This window comes from Protobothrops mucrosquamatus, unplaced genomic scaffold, assembly GCF_001527695.2.
Source record: "Protobothrops mucrosquamatus isolate PMUCROS unplaced genomic scaffold, P.Mucros_1.0 scaffold2735, whole genome shotgun sequence".
NCBI lineage: Eukaryota > Metazoa > Chordata > Lepidosauria > Squamata > Viperidae > Protobothrops > Protobothrops mucrosquamatus.
In genome coordinates, this window is record NW_015388776.1 from 48004 (window position 1) to 74040 (window position 26037).

General features: G+C 40.8%; 1 protein-coding gene across 1 annotated transcript in view; it reads right to left on the bottom strand.

The window, feature by feature from the left end:
- Positions 1–26037, bottom strand: part of LOC107296299 (ADAMTS-like protein 3) — a 145184-nt gene that overhangs the window by 37388 nt on the left and 81759 nt on the right. The window contains exons 7-11 of the mRNA XM_015825646.1: positions 17567–17641; positions 9235–9392; positions 7859–7970; positions 4504–4642; positions 825–875 (exon numbers count right to left, since the gene is read on the bottom strand). Coding sequence (XP_015681132.1) covers positions 825–875; positions 4504–4642; positions 7859–7970; positions 9235–9392; positions 17567–17641 — 535 coding nt within the window. The remainder of the gene's footprint in view (positions 1–824; positions 876–4503; positions 4643–7858; positions 7971–9234; positions 9393–17566; positions 17642–26037) is intronic.

Sequence of the window (26037 nt, forward strand, 5' to 3'; positions counted from 1 at the left end):
CTTAAAGGGAGGAGAGGATGCAGTCAAATCGAAGCCAACTCCTTTGTCTTCGTTTCTGCTCTATCCCTGGAATTCTACCTGCCAGGTGGGAATTCTGCAATACAATAACTGAAGGTATCTGAGGACCTGGGAGGAACCTACTGTGGCTTCATAAGTAGTGAATAAATGAAATCAAGTCAAGGAGAAATGGGTTCCTGCAACTTTGAAAGAGAGTATTCTCTCTAGCCATGGGGAAACCACCAAGTCATTACTCCTGATCTAGCTCCTTCCGTCCTTCACTTACTGTGGAGTAAAAGTAAATAGAGATATTTACTTGATTCTAATTTTTAGAGTTCTTCTGTGTTATTATGCAACACAGAGGTTTTTTTTAAAAAAAGAGGGAAAACCCCACCCAAATCACAAAATGGACGAGACAGCCATTGACAATGCAATATGTTATCTCTTTCCATAGGTAGAAATCTAAGAATTATCCCAACTGAAATTTTACCAAATTCAGGATTCATTGCAGATCATTTGGGGAGTTGTCTTTATTTAGCCAGCTTCCATATTGTACTCAGCCATTAGGCATATCTTGCTAATGGAATACCTGCTCTTAAGTAGACACGTGGATTAATGTATTTAAATGCCCTGTGCTCTGGAGTGACTTTATCTCAACAACCAAATGTCACAGACGGTCAAATTCAGACATTACCATCTATGGCAACAATAAATTCCTTGTCTTTGTCTTGAGTGAGCAGGAGATTGTATGTATGAAATTATAAACTGCAGTAGGCTATCAATGGAATGCTAATATCCTGTATCTTGTAAGCGTCGTACATACATACCGGGGAAGTGGCTGGAAATGATCATAGGGCATGATTTCCTTAAATCCATCACTGTGAATAAAGCAGAGGCATTTACAAAGTTATTTGCCAGATGCCAGATTACAATTATCCATTTGATGTATTCCTTTATGAACAAAACGCACACCAAACTTGGGAAAACAACTCAGTGGTACAAGGGGTGTTCTCTTCTTGGCTGTCGTACCTTAATTGTTGAAGTTAATTTTCCCAAGGAGGTAAGTAAGGAAACCAGTTAGCTAACAAAGAGGAATATAATTCCGGGACTTTTTGTAAAAACACAAAATTACTGCAGCAGTAATTCTCCTAGTCCCTGAGAAGAGTTGGTGGGGTGGGCGAATGGGGGAGAGGTCTGGAAGCTGATTTTACTTTAGAGATTATGACATCCACAATTAACTCCTTGTGCCTGAATAGAACACATTTACAATCTCCTCCATTATTAGCTGGGATAGTGGAGCTACAGCAGAGAAAAACATATATCCAGAGCCCCGGATATTAACCACCTGAAGTTAGGGTCTTTGTTGCCTCTTATAGAAGGAGCTGCTTCCCAAATACCATTGTGAAGTGTTTTTATACTTTCGGTCCCTTTTCAGAACTCAAGTTTTCCACCAATATTACTGTGATTCCAAAATTCTGGCTCAGGAATTCTGGGAGTTGAAGTCCACAAGTCATAAAAGAGCCAAGGTTGACTACCCCTGATCTAAAGGATAAGTCCCACAAGACTGGAAGCTGGGCATTCCAACCCTTCGACTTGAGTCTGGTCCTAATAACTATGAGAAGAAGTAACGTGAAACGAAGTAGAACATTCACACACACCCCCAAGAATTTTACCACCTTCAGCTGTATAATTCTGCAATATTAATGGCAAGTCCTCATATTACACACTTCCCCACCCTTTGATAAAGCTCTCATGAAGCTACTGAAAGTTTAACTGTTCGAAGCACTGGCTGCTGCCTGTAACTCTCAGGAATGAAGGCAAATATATGTGTCCCTGGATAATGTTGCAGGATCCAGTCTGAGTTGGCCACCAGGACCAAAGCTTTATTCTTCTTCCAAGCTTTCAGTCTCACACAGGAGCTCCAGAATGTGTGCACTGGGCTGTTCTATGTGTTGTATTTATATGGTGCCTAGTTGTGTGTGGTCATCAACCTGGCCATCAACACCCTAATTCAGTGGTGGCGAATCTATGGCACGAGTGCCAGAGGCGGCACTCAGAGCCCTCTCTGTGGGCACATGCGCCATTGCCCCAGCCCCGCCTCCCCCCATGGCCCCCTCCTCACCAGCAGCCCCCCAGAAGGAAAGTCACCCACGAGCACAGCCCGCACGGAGCAGCACAGCCAAGGACATGGCAGCCAGGCAGTGGGAACAAGACTCCGCCCTCGCACCCCATCGCGCACAGTTGATGCTGTGGGGTACGGGCAGAGGACATGGCCACCATGGCACTGCTGGGACACCTGGGCGATCTGCAATGGGCCATGGAGGCGATGGGTGGCCCTGCGGGTGGATGGGGCAGGGATGGGGCGGGGCAGGGGGGCAGGGGCGGAGTGGGAGCCAAGTGGGGGCAGGGCAGGGGCGGTTTTGGGGCACTCAGTCTCTAAAAGGTTCGCCATCACTGCACTAGGCTGTTCTATGTGTTGTATTTATATGGTGCCTAGTTGTGTGTGGTCATCAACCTGGCCATCGACACCCTAATGAATAACTAAAAGCCACACACAGGCAGGCACCATATAAATACAATGTGTAAAACAGCCCAGTGCACATATCCTGGAGAGAGAGACGTTCCCTGAGGATGGGCTGCAGTACGAACTTGAAAGCTTGAAAGAAGAATAAACCTTTGTTCCCAGTGACCAACTCAGATTGGATCTTCCCGAGAGTTTGCGTAAACCATTTATGCCCTGGATCCCAGCTTTGCGAGGATGGGCCTGCAGGAAGGATCTGGGAAGCTCTGAGCAGCTGAGCGTTTGAGATCTCCCGACCGAATGATTTTATTCAACTGGGATCAGAAGAAAAGGACAGTTCAGTTATAAGAAATAAAATCCACCCTAAGCGTTTCCCCTTTTATTTATTGGAAATATCAGCCATTCTGCCAGCTGGCATCTCAGGTTTTGGGCTAAATATTGAATGTTATTTTAAGATACTTTTGCAGAGCCAGGAAGCAGCACCAGACGGTCCAAGGGCCAGCAGCCTTAAATGTCATTGTGCAACTCAATATGTACACTGCAGCTGCTTTAGGAACTTGGCAGAAGCCAGATGTGGTCACTGTGCTACAAGCGGCTTTCTTTCGCCTTGCACAGAGTTGGAGTCCGTTACCCTTAAAATAGTTGGAAGCTGTCAGAGGTTGATCCAAAAGGAATGGAAGTCATGTGATCCCTTGGCATCCAGTAGGCCAATTACTCCCAATGAGCAAACTGGGAAAATCAGAATGCCTTGAAGAGGAAGGACAAGGGATGGTGTTTGTTGTGTCCTGAGCCTGCAGAAGCAGGCTCGGGATGATGCAAGAGTCCCGGGCATTGCAAAAGCTGCCCGGGACCAGACTGAGTGGCGCCGGCTTTGCGCGCATGCGCGAGGCGGGAAAAGACTGCCTGCTATTGGTTGAGATTGCCCGGGGATCTGGGGGTATAAAAGGAGGCCTGCGTGCCTCTGCTCTTGTTGGTTGGTAGTTGTCACAGAGTGAGAATAAAGATCTGTTCAGTAACATGAATTGCCTCCTTCGCCATTATTCTCCGGACTTAACAGTGTTGGTGGAGAGTTTAGCATCTTGGATTCGTCAGTTGTTCTCTGGATTCTGAAGGTGGGGAAAATGAGGGGCAGGGGGGTCTGGCCCTGAGGCAATGACCTCTCTTTCTTCAGCAGCATTCATGGAGGTCAGAATGTACCAGGATGCTCAGGCATTGCCCACAATTCAGGGGACGGTGACCTCGAGACATTTTTCCACACACAATCATATTTATTTTGTCTGAACAAGATCATACCATGGTGGAGCCTCATTCTGATAGGCGCTATCCCCACCTAATGATGTTTTTAATTATCCTCACTGCATCTCCCAGTTGGAGAAGTCAGTATTTTATCCTTGCAGTTCTCCAGCAAGAATCTTCACCTCAGACCGATTGGTGTTTAAGTTTAGAGCAACCCCACAGGAACAAATTTAAAAAGAAACACCCAAGAACATGAGTACATAAATACAAGAACAACAGCTGTCAAATCATTTCTATATTTAAAAAATAAAGAAGAGGGGAGGGGAGGGGGAAAGGGAGAGGGAAAGGAGAGGGAGTGGGAAAGGAGAGGGAGAGGGTGAGGAGAGGAAAAGGAGTGGGAGAGGGAGAGGGAGAGGGAGAAGAAGAGGAAGAGGGAGAGGGAGAGGGTGAGGAGAGGAGAAGGAGAGGGAGAAGAACATAATAGAATAGAATAGAATAGAATAGAATAGAATAGAATAGAATAGAATAGAATAGAATAGAATAGAGTAGAGTAGAGTAGAGTAGAGTAGAGTAGAGTAGAGTAGAGTAGAATAAAGTAGGAGTAGAGACAGAACATTGCATATACTGAGAGCTCAGCCCATCACTGCCCTTCTGAGTGATGGCCACTTGGCTAGTTATAAATAAAAAGGAATTAGCAAGGACTTGGAAACTAAAATGCCAACCTCCCATTTATACATTGGAATACCAACCTTGAAGGGCAGGGATCCATGTTACATTCTTTCAGCTTTGGTTTGGGTTTCTTGTTTTCAGGATAATAATGGCAATACTGATCTGGCACCACCCGCTTGGAACGGATATCCACACATTCTACCGAGTTCAGCTGATAACCTAGAATGGGGTGAGAGTAGGCCATATTTGATTATCAACTAGGCATAATTATTCAGCCACCGATTTCTCCTTGCAATGCCTCACGCCTCCTCTCTTTGTCTTTTTTCACTAGCTGTATCTTACGACACTGACAAACAGGGTGGCATACCGTCCACCACCACGTAATACATTTACACAGCCATGTGATAACAACAGCTGCTTCCCTTTTCGGTTACACACTCCCTTCCCGTCAACAACGCACATTTCCACCTGCTCTGATTCCCCCCATGATGACAACTGAGCCCTTGGAATGTGCATCAACTTTTTGTAACCCTCTCAGCAGTGGAATCCGGTGCTTTGGGAAGACACAATCCCATCACCTTTCCGTCAACAAGGATCCAAGTTTTTAAACATGGATGCCTACATATTGATTCCATTTATGGGGGTTATGACAATCCATATAGGAAAAAAAAACCCACAACTCTTTTTATCAAAGGTGGATGCAGACAACCTCTGGATGCCTGGTTTTAGCAAGCTTTTATCCACATGTCAGACCTTAACGAGAAGAAAAATAGAGCACCAGGCTTACTTCGTTCAATAGGAAAGACAAGACTTCTCCCGATGCTAGATTAGACTTCAAATCTAGTGAGATTTTGGCCAAAATAATGTGCAGAGAACTTTCAGAGTACAAGGAGGCCTCAACTTAAACAAACGCAATTTGGACCAGAATTTCTGTGGCTAAGCAAGGCAGTTATTAAGTGAGTTGCGCTCAATTTCATGCGCTTGGTTTTGTTGTTTTTTTTTGCATGATTGTTAAGCAAATCAGTGCCGTTGTTAAATGAAATATAGGGGTTGTACACAAGGTTATTCTTGTTATTAGCATAATGACAGCCATTTTGCTTCTGTACACTGTGCTTGCATGAGGGACGCCATTTTGTGAAGGCAGGAAGATCACGTACACAGACCCAGAGACAGGGAAAAGAGCGGGAAAGTAATGAAAGATGATTGGTTAACATTCTGTGTGCCAACAAGTGTCACCTTGTGATTGGTTGTTATCTGTATATAAATAGAAGTGCCTAACTGACCACTGTGTGGCACTTCTGAATGCAGCTGCCAGTGTTTCAGACAGTGTTCCACCCAGCAACTTCAATTGACCAAATAAAGTTCTGTTTGACCTGGAAGGCTCCGCTTGAGTCTCCTGATTTGACCCCTTGGAACCTCACGCTAAACGCGTGGCTGAAAGTCAAGGAAAACCTGTATAGAAAATATTCTGTTTACTTATTTTTCATTCCTCTTCCTTCTCAAAACCTCATTCATCCCGATTATATTGACGGAACTCTTAGCAATCCTTTAGGCTAACAGAGGGAGATTAGAATATCTCCCTCCACATCAGTTTAGTAGATGAGAATTCAAGAATCCATTTCATCTCCTTTCAAAACCTACTATACGTTAAAGAAACAGGCATGCCGTTCCCCTGAACTTCCTCTCTGTGGCTTGGAGGTTGAATCTCTGGGCAGCTCCTAAAATCTCCTGCAAGCTTCACTCCTAATAACGTAGAACTTGCAAAAAGAAAAAAAAAAAAAGGGAAGAGAGTAGAATCCAGGAGTAAAAATCTTGGACGTCTCTCTGAACCTCTTCCATAGCATGATGTCTAACATTTGCACACAGCTTACCATGCTATACTGACATGCTTCACAGAAATGTATCATTGGCAGATTTTCCCTGTGGCTTCAGGCAACACCAAAAGTAATTAAAACTGGAAGCCACAATCACTGAAAAGGAGAGCCAAACCCACCACTCGGCCCAGCCCTGCAAAACCACAAATATTTTTAGCACGGCCCCTCCATGCTCAGCAACAGGAGGTGAAGACAAAGAAAACACAACTCTCAAGAAAGCCGCTGGCGCAAGGGATGGATCTGCGTAAGTATCCTAGGAAGCTCGGTGTGGTTTCCCTGGATGACAATTAAGGAGGGGGCAGGAAGAAAAAGGAGCTTGTTCCTAAGGAAGGGCAGACTTCTTTGTACTGTGATGTGTGTGTGTGTGTGTGTGATTGTGTGTTGGTTTTTAAGTAAGCAAACAAAAAGGACCCCCCCCATAAGAACAAACTCCAATGTGGAGACAAGCATAGAGATCGGCCAAGGTGAAAAAGTCTGCAAGGTTACAAATCAAAGGTTTCTAATGAACACCTTTCCTTGTACAAAGCATCATCACACAACGGAATGCGAACCCTGGAAGAAAAACTGAGCATTACAACAATTTTAACGTCCTGCACCAAATCCCACTGAACAAGCAAAAAAAGCTAAAATGCTAAAAGGTAAATTCTGAACATTTCGACATTTATTTAAGCCCAGCTGCTTTTTTATGGGATGCACATGGCTTCTGAAATCCCTTTGGACTTCATGGCAGAGAATCGAAGTAGGCGAGAGAGAGAGAGAGAAGGCTGTTTTGAACAAATAATCCGCTGAATGATGGATGGCTGCTCATTTACTCCACCCCTCTCTCGGTTTTGTTTTGAAAATGATTGTCTCCAGAAAATATTTAAGTCATTTATAAGCCGGTGAAAGAAGCCAAAAGGGAATTTGACAATGGCTAAACAACCTTATGTCGGAAGCGTTTAGGCCAGGCAGAAACAGAACAACTTTTCTAAAGCACACTACTATTAAGATTAATGTTCAACCTATATTTTTGGCTCATTTCTTACTTAAAGAGAGAGAGCAAGAAGAAGGAAAAAAAAAAAAAGCAGAGGAAGAAATGGATTCTTTCGCAAGCCCAAGAGTGTTGCTTCTACGTTTTGGCTTTCGAAGCTGATATTACAAGTTGGATTGCAGTTTGCGTAGGTGCATGTATATCGCTACTCCTTGATGTACGACCGCAATCCAGCCCAAAATTTCTGTTGCTGAGCAAGACAGTTGTTAAACGAATGTTGCCCCATTTTACACACTCTGTGGCCACAGTTGTTCAGTGAATTACTGCAGTTGTTAAATTGGCCACGTGGTGGTTAAGTGAATCTGGCTTCCCCATTGGGACAGCTGTTAAGTCAGTTTTGCCCCCATTTTTCCACCTTTCTTTGCCACAGATATTAAGCAAATCATCGCAGTTGTAAAATTAGTAACATGGGTGTTAAGTGAATCTGGCTTCTCCATGGACTTGCTGTCAGAAGGTTGCACAAGGTGATCCCATGACCCTGAGACACGGCAACCGTCATAAGTATGAGTCAAAGCCACATGCATTACTCACCTCCTCCGCAGGTCACTGTGCAAGGGAAGAATTCGGTCTGTCTCCACTGGTGACTTATGGGTTGATAGAAGAAGAACTGAACCAGGCTATCTTTGGCAGCAGTATATCTGGCCTAGAGAGAGTCCCATTACAACACATTTGAATGCTGCATGTTGGCGATCCTTGGCCTGTCATTGTTTAATTCATGCACCCAAATGCAGTGCCGAAAGCTACATGACAACAGGCAAGGAGAAAAAAAAAAACCATGGGCAGAACCTATGTGCAACCTGGCCTTTGAGCCTGATCACTGAGTGACTTATACACACAAATAGGAATAGCAACAGCACTTAGGACTTATATACTGCTTCACAGTGCTTTACAGCCCTCTCTAAGTGGTTTACAGTGTCAGCCTATTGCCCCAACAATCTGGGTCCTCATTTTACAGACCTCAGAAGGATGGAAGGCTGAGTCAACCTTGAGCCGGTGAGGATCAAACTGCCAAACTGCAGACAGCCGGCAGTCAGCAGAAGTAGCCTGCAGTACTGCATTCTCACCACTGCGCCACCACGGCTCAATTGAGCACATTCTATCACTTTCTAAAGAGGGCAGAGTGAAAGACAGGACGAACAGGCAAGACCAAGTCAACAGACAGATAAGATGGGCTCGAACAGGCTCCTCCCTAGTTCACAAGAAGATAAAGTGAAGAAGGGGGAAAAACACATTCAGACTTGCAAGATTCTTCTAGAGTAAAAAATAGTTGATGTATATAGGATGTTGGTTTCTTAGTCTGTCCTACTTTGTTGCACATTCCTTTTACCTGCTGCGGTTGTCATTTGTTGAACAAAACATTTTCCAAATTAATTATTTCTCAGTTTTAAGGACCGCCCATCTCCCTCACAGAGGGACTTTGATTGGTGGACAACAAAATATAAAAGAAAAAAAAAACCATGAATGAAGGAGAATCTACGTGTCCCAGGATGATGTTGCAGGATCCAATATGAGTCGGTCACCAGGACCAAAGGTTTAGTCTTCCGAGCACGTGACCGACCCATAAAAAAACCGCACGCAAAATTTAAAAGAGGGAAAGTATGTTAAAAAAAATAATTAAAATATAGTGGAGGGCTGCATGCTCCTTTGTGCACCCCAAGCAAGGGGGCAAAGCCATGTTTTTATGTCTTTGTAGAAGGCGACGAGAGTGGGGGGTCAGCCTCATCTCTAGTGGGGGAGTGTTCCAAAGGGGCAACAGCAGAGTAGACTCTCTTCCTGGACCCTACCAATTGGAATTCTTTGGCTAACGGGATCCGCAACATACCTTTCCTGCTTGACTGGGTGGGACAGGCTGATGTAACAGGAATTTCCAGACAAAACCTTGGCACAGCACAAAGTACGTGCCTTACCTTGATAATGAAATCTGCTCCAAGAGGCCCTGGGATTTTTATTGTTTCTCTCTCTGGGCCCTTCTGAAATTCAACCGTTGTGTTTTCAATGATGTACATTCCAGGGGCATTAAAACCGTGTTCTCCGGTATCTCCCTGCAGTGTCTTTGATTCAATCACTGAAAAGCACAAGAGGAAAATACGCATTATCCTTTAGCAGATTATGATGAATTTATGCCAGGCAAAAGCAAAAAAGACATTGGCTTCTTGAAAGCAGAGCCTGCACCAAATGTTGTAAATATAAAACATAGATCATCGTATGCACTATTTATATCCGTACTATCCTGATGACATGGGATTAAAATGAGCAGTTCATCCAATTCCTTAGCACTGCGGCTCTTTCATAGAAGCCCAGATGATTTCCAGTATAATAAAAAAAATAACTAATTTATTGCTGGGATACAGTTAAGGAGAAATTCTGTTGGTTTCCATGGCTTGGCAGTAAAGCGGGTTTTAAGAAGATAAAGCATTTCATGGCATCATTTTAAAGTAATACCAAGAGAATTCCAGGAACACACAAATGCAGAGATTCTCTGGAAAAAAACAGTCCAGAAGAAACATCCCTACCTTTTTGATCCAAACAAGTGTTCCAAGTAAGAAGTCTGCTGTTTTACATGATACTCACAAATGCAAACTCTAATTTCAAGCATGCTGAAATTAGTGTTTCTGAACGGATCACAATTTGTATTCAATATGTTTTTTTTTTCTATCAGAATAGATAAGTTCTTTAGGCAGAGGTGGGCAAATCCATTATTCAATGCAGGATGGGAATTGTAAATGGGAAGCCCGGGGCACCTAATATCTCACAAGGCGGTAAAATTGCCTTTTGATCACAAACACACTCAGGCGTGAATAGGCACCAATTGCCTGCAAGTGTATTTATTGCTCTTAGTTCTTCCAGGCTGACACATACACTATTGATGTGGTCAAAAAAGCAGAAAGAGGATTCCATTAGCTGTTCAGATGTGGAAAAGAGGATCGATTAGTCATGTCTCAGAAGAATGTGCCCAAAAGAATAGCAATGTCACCTTTTCCTATGCAAAATAAATAACAATTGATAGTTTATTGGTTGGTGGGATTTTTCCAACCCAGATCAGATAGGCCAAGACTACACCTTGGTCTGCTTACGCATCTGGACAGCTTCAGCATTATCACCCAGATCACAATGCTCATTACTATAATCTCCCATTATAGTAAAGTTAAGGCTCTTTGCATTACAGCTTTCTGCAGCTGTACATTTGGTTTCCTTTGGGAAAACGATCGTTGGAAGATATGGTGTAATGTTGGCATTTATGTCAGCTAAGAGTCTCTTAAAGTCGGCAAACTTTAAGATGGGTGGACTTCAACTCAAGCATGGACTTCAGCTGGATGGGGAATTCTGGGAGTTGAAGTCCACCCATCTTAAAAGTTGTCAAGATCAAGAAATGTTGTTTCACAATTACACAGGCTATGCACAATGAGAGGAACAATTTAAAACTTTGAGGAAGCAGCCATAATCTGTTTTTCCTCCATCAGTTCCTAAGGGAAACAGTCTAAGATAGATATTAAGTGCCTGAACTTAGCATTTTACTTTTGTGTTTCTTCACAGACCTGAATTATATTATCTTAAGCTTATGCACCAGAGACAAATTTCTTGTGTGTCCAATCATACTTGGCCAATAAGGAATATTCTATTCTATTCTATTCTATTCTATTCTATTCTATTCTATTCTATTCTATTCTATTCTATTCCATTCCATTCCATTCCATTCCATTCCATCCATTCCATTCTTATTCTTTTCCAATTCTTATTCTATTCTATTCTATTCTATTCTATTCTATTCTATTCTATTCTATTCTATTCTATTCTATTCTATTCTACAATCTGTCTATTCTATTCTACTCTACTCTACTCCATTCCCTATTCCCTATTCCCTATTCCCTATTCCCTATTCCATTCCATTCCATTCCATTCCATTCCATTCCATTCTATTCTATTCTATTCTATTCTATTCTATTCTATTCTATTCTATTCTATTCTATTCTATTCTATTTTATTCTATTCTATTCTATTCTATTCTATTCTACAATCTGTCTATTCTATTCTACTCTACTCTACTCTACTCTACTCTACTCTATTCCATTCCCTATTCCCTATTCCCTATTCCCTATTCCATTCTATTCTATTCTATTCTATTCTATTCTATTCTATTCTATTCTATTCTATTCCCATCCTGCCTTCTGAACCAAACAAAACCTCGCTATTACCAATAGTGCAGGCCTGTCATTAAAGGCTCTTGTGTCCACTGAAGCTTGGGTCTGTCTTTGGTCTATCCTGGTCTTTCAGGTCTTCCAACTGGGCACCATCTTCACTGTAACTGAGTCCATCCACCTTACTGCCGGACATCCTCTTTTTTTCTTTCCTTTTCCCAGCCTTAGAAGCTTCTCCAGAGACCTCACCAAACAAGAAAAGCTATTTATGCCCCTCCTCCCCCAACAATAGGATACTTTGGGAATCTCATATCAAAATACACTATGAAAACATGGCCTCTTTGGCCAAGTCAAAGATGTACTTGAGTTCTGCCTTGACGAAACAAATGCCAAAAGCCCTAACAACCTCTGTGTACTCAAGCTATTGAATGTGCTCAAGCTGAATAATTCACAGCCCATAAACGCATGCACGAGTCTTACGTTTGCAATACCTTGCAAATATTCCAGCCATCACTTGTCTCAGCTTTACAAATTACTTTGAGGCGTCATATTCCCTGATCTTAAAAGGAAGGAAATAATGTAAGAGCCCAGGGAGAACCAGAGTATCTTTCTCTTGATAAAGGGTGCTGGTCCAAATTTATTTTTGGTCTAATTCCAATCAAAACAATGGTGTTGGGAAAGAGGGATAGAACTGGTCCTTCTCTGTCTAGACAGAAGTATATTCAAACCCATTTGTAATAAAGGAAGTCATTTGTCAGATGTCCTTTAAAAACAACAGGCATCATTTAAACAAGTCCTTGGAATCCTTCAGGAAATCTGGTAATATGTAAACAATAACAACCGCAGAAGCTTTCATGCATCAAATCATCCTTGTTAAGTCCCTTGTGAGGTAGGTTTGCAAATGGTGGTTAACAATAGCTTATATCCATCTGTAGGTAGTCCTTGACTTACAATATAACCACAGCTGGGCCCAGAATTTCTGTCACTAAGCAAGGGGGTTGTTCAGTGTATGGCATCCAGTTTTGCAATCTTTTTTTTTTTTGACACAATTGTTAAGCGAATCACTGCAGAATCATGCCGTCATTGACGTGGCTTCTTGGAAGCTGTCTGGGAAAGCTGTAAATGATGATGACGTGACCATGGGGATGCTGCAACGGTCATAAGGGTGAAAAAGGGCCATAAGTCACATTTTCAGTGCCGTCGTAACTTTGAACAGTCACTAAATGAATGGTTGTAAGTCAAGGAGGATGTCATGGTTCCGACAGATGAAACTCTTCAAAGAACTTCGAGGCATTGTTTACCTTAAAGAATCTTTATGGGAGTAGCATAGCTTCGCCACCAACATAGTTGAAGCCAAAAACTGGATTCCCCTCCCCAGAGCACATAGTATCAAAGCACAATTTCCTCCTCCAATTAACAGTCATGAATCACATTCTCCAACTAGTTTGAAATGCAGGCTTTCCCTCCTGTTCTGCAACCGCCAATTCTTATCATCTCTTATTTCAAGCTCTGAATTCACATACTAGTACAATATTGTTATGTCTAGCTAACTCCCACCACATTCCGCCTCCTCCCCCAGCATCATCTAATTCTCAGAGTAAAGCATAAGAAAGAAAAAGGCTGCATCTTCATAGGTTGTCAAAGCAAGAACATCCAAGGTTAGCAGCGTTGACAGAGTACCTGTAATATTTTTCCAAGGTATGGCATCATCAGTTCCAGAGCTGATCTACAACATCAGTTCTTCTCTACTCTCGCTTGCTCTGTCTGTCAATACCAATTTCCCTGAGGAATGAGCATCAAGCACTGGGCTATGAGTCCTATGCTGTGTGTATAACTATTTCTTCAAAAAGGAAAGTCATATTTTATGGATGGCATTTACCACCTGCGAGGTTAGCAAAAATGTTTAAAAATATATCTAGCAATTGTTGGAAATGTAGACAAAAGCCAGGCACATATTACCACCTTTGGTGGACATGCCCCAAAGCAAAAAAATTCTGGTCAAAAATACATATGTGGTTAGAGAAAAAGCTAAGAAAACACATAGATTTTAAGCTGGAATTATTTCTATTAGGTATAACCTCAGAAAACTATGATAAAGAATGTGTATATTTAACGTTATGTGTATTAACAGCAGCAAGAATTACATTTGCACAGCATTGGAAAAATGAAGAAACGCCCGCTGAAGAAGAGATAATTAAGAAAATTTTGGACTGTGCGGAAATGGACAGGCTTACATTGAAAATGAAAGGAAAAGATGATACAGAATACTTTTGCTGGAATTGGGTATGTCTAGTTTAATGAAGAGAAGGACGAGGGGGGACATGATAGCAGTCTTCCAATATCTCAGGGGCTGCCATAAAGAAGAGGGAGTCAAGCTATTTTCCAAAGCGCCTGAAGGCAGGACAAGAAGCAATGGATGGAAACTAACCAAAGAGAGAAGCAACCTAGAACTAAGGAGAAACTTCCTGACAGTTAGAACAATTAACCAGTGGAACAACCTGCCTCCAGAAGCAGTAAATGCTCCAACACTGGAAGTTTTTTAAAAAGAAACTGGACATCCATTTGTCCGAAATGGTATAGGGTTACCTGCCTGAGCAGGGGTTTGGACTTGATGACCTCCAAGGTCCCTTCCAACTTTTTTTATTATTATTATTATTATTATTATTATTATTATTATTATTATTATTATTATTATTATTATTATTATTATTATTATTATTATTATTATTATTTTCAAACATGGGATGTATTTTATCAATGGCTAGAAAAACGGACTAGACAGTAGGAATTTAAGATGCATTATTATATTAAATATGTGGACCCAGACAACACATTGTTTACTAAGCACTAAAGATTCGTAACTATAAAAAAAATAATAAAATATTATTATTTTTTTACAAAAGGAAAGTCATATTTTGCCAATCCACTCGTGATGGCCACCTGGAAATAACAGCACGTGGCTTTCCAAGCATGTCCTCCAGAAGTGATGGCTTGAAATGCCTTTTGAACTTTAAATCCCGCAAAGTCATCTAGGGGGTAAAGTTACAACTCAGACATAACAAGGCCTTTGTTTGCTGCTGTTGGTGAACGTTTCACTGCTAACCCAGCCAACTGAAATCCTAGCTAGCTCAGATTAAAAAGATGGACCCTGTCAGTGTTTAGAAGACCACCTCATGACATCCCCAACGGGGATCCTTATCACAAGACTGCACTGAAGGATGATGCATTTTACTGCTGACTTACGTTGGGGCCCAAATAAAAAGCAGTAGCTCCACCAGTGCCAGAAATCATGAATGCAACATGTGTTTTCAAGAACGGTGCCAGGCTTGGGTTTCATTTGTAACAAGCTGCCGTAGTTCTTGCATCTAACATTGATTAATAGCCGCTACTCAAACCCTGGGCCAGAACACTCCAAAAGGATTTCTGCAAACTACAGGAAAGGGGGGTCCGGGGGTGTCATATTAGCAGATACATTTTAATGGAAACTACTGCAAAATGATGTATGCTGTGGCAAAAACAAAGAAATAATCCTAACGCCTTTTAAACTACGGTGGGTGTGAACGGATAGAGTCCTCGCACTATGACTGATAGCTTAGCGACCATTCAAACTTATGACAGGCCCCCATCCAAAGCTTTTAAAAAATGGCCCAAAGCAAACAATCAGTTTGCTTAATGGTTGTGGCGTTCACTTAACAAACCACCATTTAAAAGGACATAACATCCGGTCCGGTTATGTGATGACCTGCTTTATGGCTGTCATAACTTGGGACCATAATTGGCAGGCTAAACTATAGTCCTAATCAAGGACTATCGTGAATGATTAAACAGGAAAAGGTCTTGGACCAAAGAGAAATATTAAGCCACCCTTCCATTGCTTTAAAAGAGCAAATTCAGCTTTAGGAAGAATGAGACAAAGAGATCTGAAACAAAACTGTATCTCTTAGAAAGCTTTTCTAGAAACATAGAATGCCACCAGTGGCTAGAACTGGCATTTAAAAGGGGCCTGATGAGTGTCTCTTATGTTATGTGTTCAGTTATTAGGGGAGCTGGGAACAGTGGTTTCTGCCAGAAGACCAGCCTGCTAGAATTCATAATTTTTTCCATCTTTGCATTATTCTCCAAGAAGAAGCATAAGGCTTTTTAAAAAATAAAATGAATAGAGTAGAGTAGAGTAGAGTAGAGTAGAGTAGAGTAGAGTAGAGTAGAGTAGAGTAGAGTAGAGTAAAATATGAATAGAATAGAATAGAATAGAATAGAATAGAATAGAATAGAATAGAATAGAATAGAATTAGAATTAGAATTAGAATTAGAATGGTGTGGAGTGGAGGAATAAAATAGATTATAGAACAGAACAGAACAGAACAGAACAGAATAGAATAGAATAGAATAGAATAGAATAGAATAGAATAGAATGGGGAATGGGGAATGGGGAATAGGGAATAGAATAGAATAGAATAGAATAGAATAGAATAGAATAGAATAGAATAGAATAGAATAGAATAGAATAGACCTCCATCTTCAAATCAAACTATATACCGTGTTTCTTTTTTAATACTTATAAAGAAAATTAGAGAATTCACTCACATGGCTAACAACTCAAAACGCAAGCTTCTGTCATTCAAAAAAGAAAAAGAAATTTAGCATCCTTCGGTTTGCTTCCAACTAGACTCTTGTAAGTTCATGAACTTGGTTATCTAGCATTAGCCACTTGTGAAAATATTAGCTTCTGGTTGTGTTGCTTCTACAGCAAGGGGATTATTTTCAGAGAACTCTGGCTTATTTTGGATTCTATATCCTTAATACTTTTGGAAAGCCTGCAATGTATTCTAACAGCCCTCTCCTTAGTCTCAAACCCACTTACTCACCCCCTGCAACTATTTAAATGTTAAACAAAGGGAGTGTAAGAAGAAAAATAAATATCTTTGCCCTGGTAGCAAAATCCATTTTCAACCGAGTTGGGAGCAAACTTGCAACCTTCATCATTCCCATGTTTGTACATAAAACAATCACAAGTGGATCCTGTAACCAACAAGTACTAAATTGCAGTCTTGTTGTCAAGGAGGCTGTCTTACCAAATGGAATTACACATATCACTAGATTATGTTATAATAAGTTATATAGCAATAGCAATAGCACTTAAGACTTATATACAACTTCGCAGTGCTTTACAGAACTGTCTAAGCAATTTGCAGAATCAGCATCTTGCCCCCAACAACCTGGGTCCTCCTTTTACCGACCTCAGAAGGATGAAAGGCTGAGTCAACCTGGAGCTCTGCCAGGATCGAACTCCAGGCTGTGGGCAGAGTTAGCCTGCCATACTGCCCTCTAACCACTGTGCCACCATGGATAGATAGATAGATAGATAGATAGATAGATAGATAGATAGATAGATAGATAGATAGATAGATAGATAGATAGGTAGGTAGGTAGGTAGGTAGGTAGACAGACAGACAGACAAATAGGTAGGTAGGTAGGTAGGTAGGAAGGTAGCAATAGCACTTAGACTTATACACCACTTCACATTGCTTTACAGCCCTCTCTAAGCGGTTTGCAGAGTCAGCCTCTTGCCCCCAACAATCTGTGTTCTCATTTTGCAGACCTCGGAAGGATGGAAGATTGAGTCAACCTTGAGCCTGTCAGGATTGAACTCCTGGCAATTGGCAGAGTCAGGCTGCAATCCTGCATTCTAACCACTATGCCACTATGGCACTTCTGTATGGTTTATAGTTCAGCGCATTGTGGGAACCAAGCCATCTTCTTAAGCCAACCTATGATTCTTCTGTATCTCCCAGTATGTTATATGAACACCTGTGCTTGATAATCCTGGCTTAGGGCTAAATATTCCGGATAAACCCAAGCCGTTTTGTACTTTTTTTAATCAAGAAGAATAGGTGAAAATGCTGCAAAACTGCTTTCGGTAGTAACCATAATTTATGCCCAAATACAGCATTAATAATTGCACATAGACAAAAGAAGTCAAATCTTCAAGTACACTTAAACTCCGAAATATCTGAGAGTACTAAAACATGAGTAGGGTTGGTTTTTGTTAAAGAACTCTCTATTCATAGTAAACAAACAAACAAACAAATAAATAAATCCATACCGAGTTGTGCTGGTCCTTTTATAGTAATTCTTGCACTGCGACTTCCATGTGGAACAGCAATCATGGTTTCCTCCCCTAAAAAAATTAAATGCACTCATTTAAAAAAAATATTTTACAAAAGAATTATCACCTTCCATGACTAGACTTTTTTTAAAAAAAGTACACTTACAAAATATGATGCAGCAAATGTTCATTTTATTTTAAAAATACAGATGCTATGAAATACATTGTCCCAAATGATTCCTAAATGAGGCTGCCATTATACTACAGGTGAATATGTAAATCCATCCATTGGATACTTACTTTGTGTACACCCTCACAATATATTAGTCATTACGTTCTCATTGCTTGGGCTACATATTTAATTACTACCCTGAATTAAAACATAGGCAAGTTATACTGTACAGAATTCTTCCCGGTAAAAACCATTAATGACTGTTTACCTAGATTTTGTCCAGAATTTAACTCCTATAGCTAGAAACAAATCAACTACCTAAATTCTAAAAACTTGCAATTTGTGAAAGGTTTAAAAAATAAAATAAAAACCAAACTAGCCCTGAATCTGTTGACTTAAACCTCTTTCCAAATGTTTTCATTTATTTATGCACAGAAACGTTTTAAAGTTGTCTACATCTGGCTTTGCTGTTGTAGTGACAGGGTTAGCCTATATTTCAATGTACCCTTGCAGAAACCACGGGAAGCTCTTAAATTCAGTGGCCATTTATAATGCTGCTTGCAGGGCTGCTATTTAAAAAAAAAACCGTGACAAGAAGTTCAAAAGCCAAAACTGGGCGCCACGTCCTTCATGTCCTTGTTCAAACCAGCCTTAGCGATCGTTTTACCTCCCCCTAAACTTGTCAGTATAATTTAAAATATTTTATTTGATCAGCAACAATATTAATTTTACCTTTAGTCAAAAAAAAGAAAAAGAAAAAGAAAAAAAAGTCTTTCTTTTGGAGAGGAGATCAATCTGAAAATAAATACATACATACATACATACATACATACATACATACATACATACATACATACATACATATATCTCTTCAGGAAAAAAAAAATCCTGGTTTTATCCATGACTCCTTGAGGGCCCTCACAATCTTTCCGAAAGCAATTTTATTTTTTTTGTCGAAATGAAAATTATTAAGCAGATGAACCTTCAGATCAAACCACATTTGTTTTATAATCCTTGATAGGAGCGAACGTATTATCAGTCTTATTGAAACAAAAACAAACAAACAAACAGACATTAGCACAAAGAATTCACTGCTAATAGAGAGCGGTGACGAGATGGCTTTAAAGAACTTGAAGGCAAAAAGGCAGATTCTCAGGAAAAGAACAGCCTGCCCAACCCCTCGAGAGATTTTGCAGCCACTGAACAGCTCTATTTCTGAGGAAAAAAGCCCCAAAGATGATATAATTCACAAGCAAGAAACCGTGTAGTGCAGGGGTGTGCAACCTTGAGAACTTTAAGACTTGTGGACTTCAACTCCCAGAATTCCTCAGCCAGCTATGCTATGCTGGCTGAGGAATTCTGGGAACTGAAGTCCACAAGTCTTAAAGTTCTCAAGGTTGCACGCCCCTGGTCTAGTGTACTGTACCTGGATAAATGACATTGGGCACAATGGGCTCAACAGGCATGTGATTTATCCAGGCCTCAAGTCCTATCCAGCTCTTCATATACTCACAAGACAGCCTTCATCACTGCCTCTGTAGAATATTCAGGATGTTTTTCATGGAGGGGGACATTAATAAGAGCACTGGACTCTCAGCGTGAACCCCAATCTGCCACCAAGTCTGTAGATTTAAAAGGCCTGCCATCCTCAGAATGCAAGCCCTACAGTTACTGAAACAAAAACTCTTATATTCTTACACAGCAGCACACAGGGGGTTGCTAAGCCATACAATTCTATTAAATCAGTAAGAAATATGTTCTTTTTTAAAAATGGGGGAAGGAGGAAAAAGTACCTGCTCAGTTCCTATGGTATTTAAGAGGGGGGGGGAAGCCACAACCATATTTTATCGTTTCCATTTCTATTTCATTTAGTAATAGTCAGCTTTGCTTGTAGTAGATTCTGGGTGCTATGGCCAAAGAGAACATAATCCTCCTCCTCCTCCTCCTCCTCCTCCTCCATGGTACGTTTCTGTTAATGCAGATGACTATAATAATAATACTTCACTGATTAACAGAAACATACTACAGTTAGTCCTCAAGTTACGACCACAATTGAGCACAATTTTTTTTTTGTTAAGATAGTTGTTTCATGAATCAATAGTTAAGTTAGTCATATGATTGTTCAGTGATTCTGGCTTCCCTATTGACTTTGCTTGTCAGAAGTTCACAAAAGGGGATCACATGACCCTGGGACACTGCGACCGTCATAAATACATGCCAAGTGTCCAAATTCTGATCATGTGACCATGGGGATGCTGCAACAGTCATAACTGTGAAAAACAATCATAAGTCATTTTTTCAGTGCTGTTGTCACTAAAGCAAACTGTTGTAAGTTGAGAACTACCTGTATTTAGGATGCAGGAAGTGATATTCCTGCTCCACTTTGCAGTAGTCAGGACGTATTTGGAAAACGATGACCAATATATTTTCAAAGGCACATTAGAAAACTAAAGTAAGTCAATGAGAGGTCAGTGGGTCAGTGGAATAGACTGGAAATCACGTTCTGTATGGAATGGTATAGTTTCCCCATGGAAGAAAATTGGTGACATTCAAGTTCTCTTCAAACATTTGAAAGAATATAGTGCAGAAAATGAAGTGGGAAGACTCCTTCAAGAATAGGGACTGAAAATAATTAGTGGGAACAGCAGAAAAGCGTGTATGATTGGATATTAGGAGACACCTATGTGGGGCAGAACTTCAGGCACTTTAGGACACAACCTGAAGAGAAAGGAGACTGTCTCCCACCAAATCATGTTTGCTTGGAAACTCAGAAGAAATAAACTACAGCTTAGCTCAGGGGTGGGGGACTTTGGCTCTTTTATGACTTGTGGACTTCAACTCCATGCTGGCTCAGGAATTCTGGGAGTTGAAGTCCACAAGTCATAAAAGAGCCAAGGTTCCCCACCCCTGGCTTAGCTGCTCACAGGAACTCTATGCTACAATACATCGCAAAGTTGCATCAGGTAAGACAGGCCTCATGGAAGACATAGAGCTGTCAGGACCACGGACAGCGCAAAGCAGATACAACAAGCCGTATTCCCTTACAAGAACTGTTCAGGAATAGGCCTGTAGGAGAACAAGGCTTTAAGGAAGCGGTCATGGCCTGGTGTTTAAATTGCTCCACCCATAGATGCATGTTGTGGTTCCTAAAACGCCTATCAGTATTTAGCCTAGGAAGGAAGGAAGAGGAAAGACGGGAGGTAGGAGGATCAAGGTTACAAAATTATAATGCAAGTCCTCCCCATGACGAACCCAAAGGCATAACCCTTTTGGAAACAGACGTCTGCTAGGAATTCTGTAGATACAAGATTCTTGCAGTGGTGACTCCCATAACGTCCAAAACAATCTATCTTGGAGTAAAGCTTAGTACTAACAACACTACTAGTACACTCCATTTTTGATGTTAAGTCTGTGGGAATGTATCCATTTCTTTTATCTTAAAGTACGCATTTAAGTACATATGTTCTAGGTTATGAAATGCATATTTTAAGGTAAAAGAAATGGATACATGATTACAGATTTATCATATAGATGAAGGTAAAGTAGATTAGATGAGTCCCATGGAGAGATAGGTGGCAAATATATTTACGAAATATATGTATGCGTATATCTGTATGTGTGTGCGTTTGCTTCTTGAGTGCATACAAAACTGTATATAGATGTGTGTGTGTGTGTGTGTATGCTAAGTGCAAACAAAATGGGTATGCTTCATAAAGCATCAAAATGTGCTGTGCAAAGCAGAAGTATTGGAAAAAAATATGTAATTTCTCATACGGTGGTTTAAAGAAATGCAAATTAATGTTGCATTCTTATGGATTGCACCTATTGGTGAATATGCAAGAAACTGGCCTGAACTGCAAGAACATTCCTTGCCAATCCATGGTCTTAATTAGAAATTAAGTGGAAATCTTCTAGAGTTGCCATTCCTGCATAAATTATTGGGCTGTAGTAACTAAGCCAGTTCTAAGGTTAGCCCTGTTCTGATTTTGACTTGAAGAGACATTTGATCCAATATGCACTCTAATATCAGACTGGTCTCATCCAAACTGAATCAATGTCCTGAATTGGATATGAACCATTATTTAAAAGTTCAGCTGGAACGCTTTGATCCTTCGATATTACTATAACCACTAACAGGAAATGTAGTAATGATACTGTGTAGCTCACCTCTCTATTGTAGGATTTACAACAGAAAGCACTATGGTTTTTCTAACACGCAAGCTTCTAGTTATGCTTCTGGCTTCAACACGTACCTCTTTACAACATGTATCTCTTCACAGAGTTATGCAGAAGGCAAGGAGCAGAAGTGTGTGCCAAGGAATGAAGGAATGAGAGAGAACTGTCTTCGTTTCCTGCTTACAACTCTTCTTAATGCTAGTATTATGGAGAGTGAGGCATTTAATACCACATACTGCCTGCCACAAAAATTAAACATATTCCTTTACTTCCCTGCAAGTCTAAAGGGACTAAAAGCATGTCACAATTCATAAGCACTGATACACTTTATGAAAGTTTGCTGTAGCCTCAAAGAATTAACAGTTGATACATTCCAAATTCGGGGGGAAATGAAGTCATTAAATTCTAAAAGCAGCACCAAGGAGTTCAGGAAATAGAAAAGGACGTACGGGTCATTAGGCAGATAATATCCATTTTAGTCTGGTGCCATATCTTTCAGCAGAAAGGAATACCCCAGACCTTGCTTCATATTTCCATCAAACAATATTGCCAAACATCTCCTCAATTTAGGAGAAGCAGTCAAGGGGGACCCCCAAAAGGTAAAAAAGTATGGGGAAAAAAAGAAAAATCCTGACTGTCTTCACTGAAATAAAATGGTGTTGCTCCCAGGTTTAACTAAATGAGATTGTTGGATAGAAGTGATCTAGAGCACCCTTCTATTATCCATGTATTACGAAGCCCCTCGCACTAGAATAGGCAGAGAAGAACCCAAACCGACCCATGCATTCTAGAGAAGACTTTGCAAAGCTTCTCTCTTCTGTTGCTTCAAGAACAGAAGAAGGTTTCAAACCTCCGAACACGTTTTGACAGTCATTAAAAGGGGGAAAAAACAGAAAGGGCAGCGGGGGGGGGAGGGGAAAGGCAGCAACTATTAGACGGAAATGGTATTGATCTTGATGGGAGTTCCATACATAAAAGAAGAGGTCCTTGGTGGTCTCTGAGCTTGGTTGTTTTCTTGCAAACAATTTCATCGCCCAAACCGTCACTGAGTGGGGCTGGAGTAGAGGAGGGAGGAAGAGGAGGAGGAGGAGGAGGCTGCATTAACAGAGGGATAGAATCAAGATCACGTGAAGTATTAATACCACTTTACAATGCCTTAGTAAGGCCACACTTGGAATACTGCATCCAGTTTTGGTCACCACAATGTAAAAAAGATGCTGAGACTCTAGAAAGAGTACAGAGAAGAGCAACAAAGATGATTAGGGGACTGGAGGCCAAAGCATATAAGGAAAGGCTGCTGGAATTGGGTCTGTCTAGTTTGACGAAGAGAAGGACGAGGGGGGACATGATAGCAGTCTTCCAATATCTCAGGGACTGCCACAAAGAATAGGGAGTCAAGCTATTCTCCAAAGCGCCTGAAGGCAGGACAGGAAGCAACGGATGGAAACTAATCAAGGAGAGAAGCAACCTAGAACTAAGGAGAAACTTCCTGACAGTTAGAACAATTAACCAGTGGAACAACCTGCCTCCAGAAGTGGTGAATGCTCCAACACTGGAAGTTTTTAAGAAGAGACTGGACAGCCAATTGTCTGAAATGGTATAGGATTTCCTGCCTGAGCAGGCCGTTGGACTAGATGACCTCCAAGGTCCCTTCCAACTTTATTATTATTATTAAATAAAGAGGAGGAGGAGGAGGAGGATTGTAGGGTCTTTAATGCTCTCTGACCTTGATTGTTTTCTTGTAAATGTTTCATTACCCAAACTAGGTGACATTATCAGTGCTAGAAAGGGAGTAGGGCTTGCAGAGTGGAAGAGGAGGAGGAGGAGGAGGACATTGACTGTGGGGTCTTCAGTGCTCTCTGAACTTGGTGGTTTTCTTGCAAACGTTTCATTACCCAACTAGTAACATTATCCGTGCATTTCATTACCTAGTTGGGTAATGAAATGTCTGCAAGGAAACCACTAAGCTCAGAGAGCACCAAGGACCTCACATTTCAACCGTGAGCTACACAAAAAAAATCTCCTTTATTGGTAATGCATAAAAGGGCTAAGATATTTCACTTTCCCAGGCGTATGGCAGATTTTACCACTTTTCATCAGTCAAATGTTTGATCATTTCCCAGAAAGTCAGTTTTTTCTTTGACCCAGGCACAGTCTGACCCAGAAGACAGCAGCCTCATGTTCCTAAGTTTATTCTCTTCTGTCCACACCCTTTAACGGCCTCTACTTATACAAAAACTGTATTTTTAATGCGGTGTTTCGTTTTAAAGCTACACACTGCAACAAGTCAGTGACAAAAAAGTGAAATTAGAATATTGACTTAGGCACGCTAATAGGTAATAAATTACAGAATCATATATTTACACCCAAAGGGGGAAAAAACCCCATGATTCAAAACCACACAGCAGTGGAATGATGAGAAAAACATGCAATGGTGACTTTGATCCAAAGAACATCAAACCTAGGGGGAATCTCTTTGTCCAGAAATTCTGGGGAGATCAGGCCCATAATAAAGCCAAGTTTTTCTCCATATTCAGTTTGAAGCCTCCATTAGTGGCAATGATTCAATATCTTTTGAACACCACCTCTCTCTTGGATACAAACAAAAAATTTGAACCCTGTCTTCTTGATGAGTTCTCTCCCCGGCCAGATTCCTGATAATTTCATATTACAGGCAGGATCCCAATTTTCTGAAGCTTTATTTCAGAATGTAGCTGCCCACTTTCTGATCTTCCCTACAATGTAGAACTGGAGATATTATTATTTTTTTTTGCCCTCCAAACAATCCAAGTGCTGAACCACAGAAGTTCAGCCAGGAAAAATATCCAAATTTAGCAGATGAATTTGTCTATTTTGGTACTTAACTCTCCTTCAAAGGCCCCAGTTTTCTATGAATTTTATCTTTCTTTCACAAGGAGTGGGAAAACAGACAAATTGGAATGGAAACAGATTACAACAACTATAATTTCCTGAAAGTGCCTGGTTCATCATTTGCCCGATGTAAGTAAGAACGAAAAACAAATATTTCTTTTTGGCTACGAATCATCACCACCATCAAGTTATTTTGCATTGTTTTATATGTGCCAGCATTGCCTTTTTAAAAATATCCTCCAATTAGATATTTGGTGCCAGCGTTCTCTTTTTAAAAATAACCTCCAATTAAATATTTGAATGATGGTGGTGGTCCAGGGGAAAATAGATCTATTTTATGAATTCGTGGATGAGTCAAGAGACTAGGTCAGGGGTAGGGAACCTTGGCTCTTTTATGACTTGTGGACTTCAATATCCAGAATTCCTGAACCAGCCATGCTGACTCAGGAATTCTGGAAGTTGAAGTCCACAAGTCATAAAAGAGCCAAGGTTCCCTACCCCTGGACTAGGTGATTATTGATTCTCTTTAAGCTTTGGTCCTTTGACTTGGAACTATAAACCATAAAGCCAACAAAATTATCCCAAAAAGATTTTATTCTACCTGTCTATTTACACAGAGAGAAATACATAAATGCATACCAGATAAGAATCATAACAGCTATTTTGTGGGTGTTTTTTGTTTGTTTGTGCCTTCAAGTCAGTCCGGACTCCTAGCGATTCCCTGGACAAATTCTTGAAGGGTTTTTTTTTTTGCAAGGTTCTTCACAACTGGTAAACTATTGCATCCTTCCTGGGACAAAGAGAATGTGACTGGCCCAAGATCACCAACTGGCTTTGCGCCTAAGTCGGGACTAGAATTTCTAAGTCTCCTGGTTTCTAGTTTGATGCCATATTCACCACATCAAACTGCTTCTCATTTTGATGTAGTGCTTAAGAGTGATTAGAAGCAAATCACTTCCAAAAACTTGCCAAGAAACTTTAGGGAGTCGACACTGACTCAAAGGCATCCTCTCCCCACTAATCCCAAAATGGTGTTTACTCAGTTGAATTTCTCTCTTAAAACTCATCTTTCAAATCCTTACATAATTCTCCCAAGAGTCAACATTGCCTAATAGAACAACCTAACGCGAACCCTTCCCAAAACAAACTCCAAATAATTCTGGATTCACTTAAATTGGCACAATCCACAGTAACTGCCCTGTTGGAAATTCCGAGGATACATTACACATATTTGAGTTGCTGGAGACTT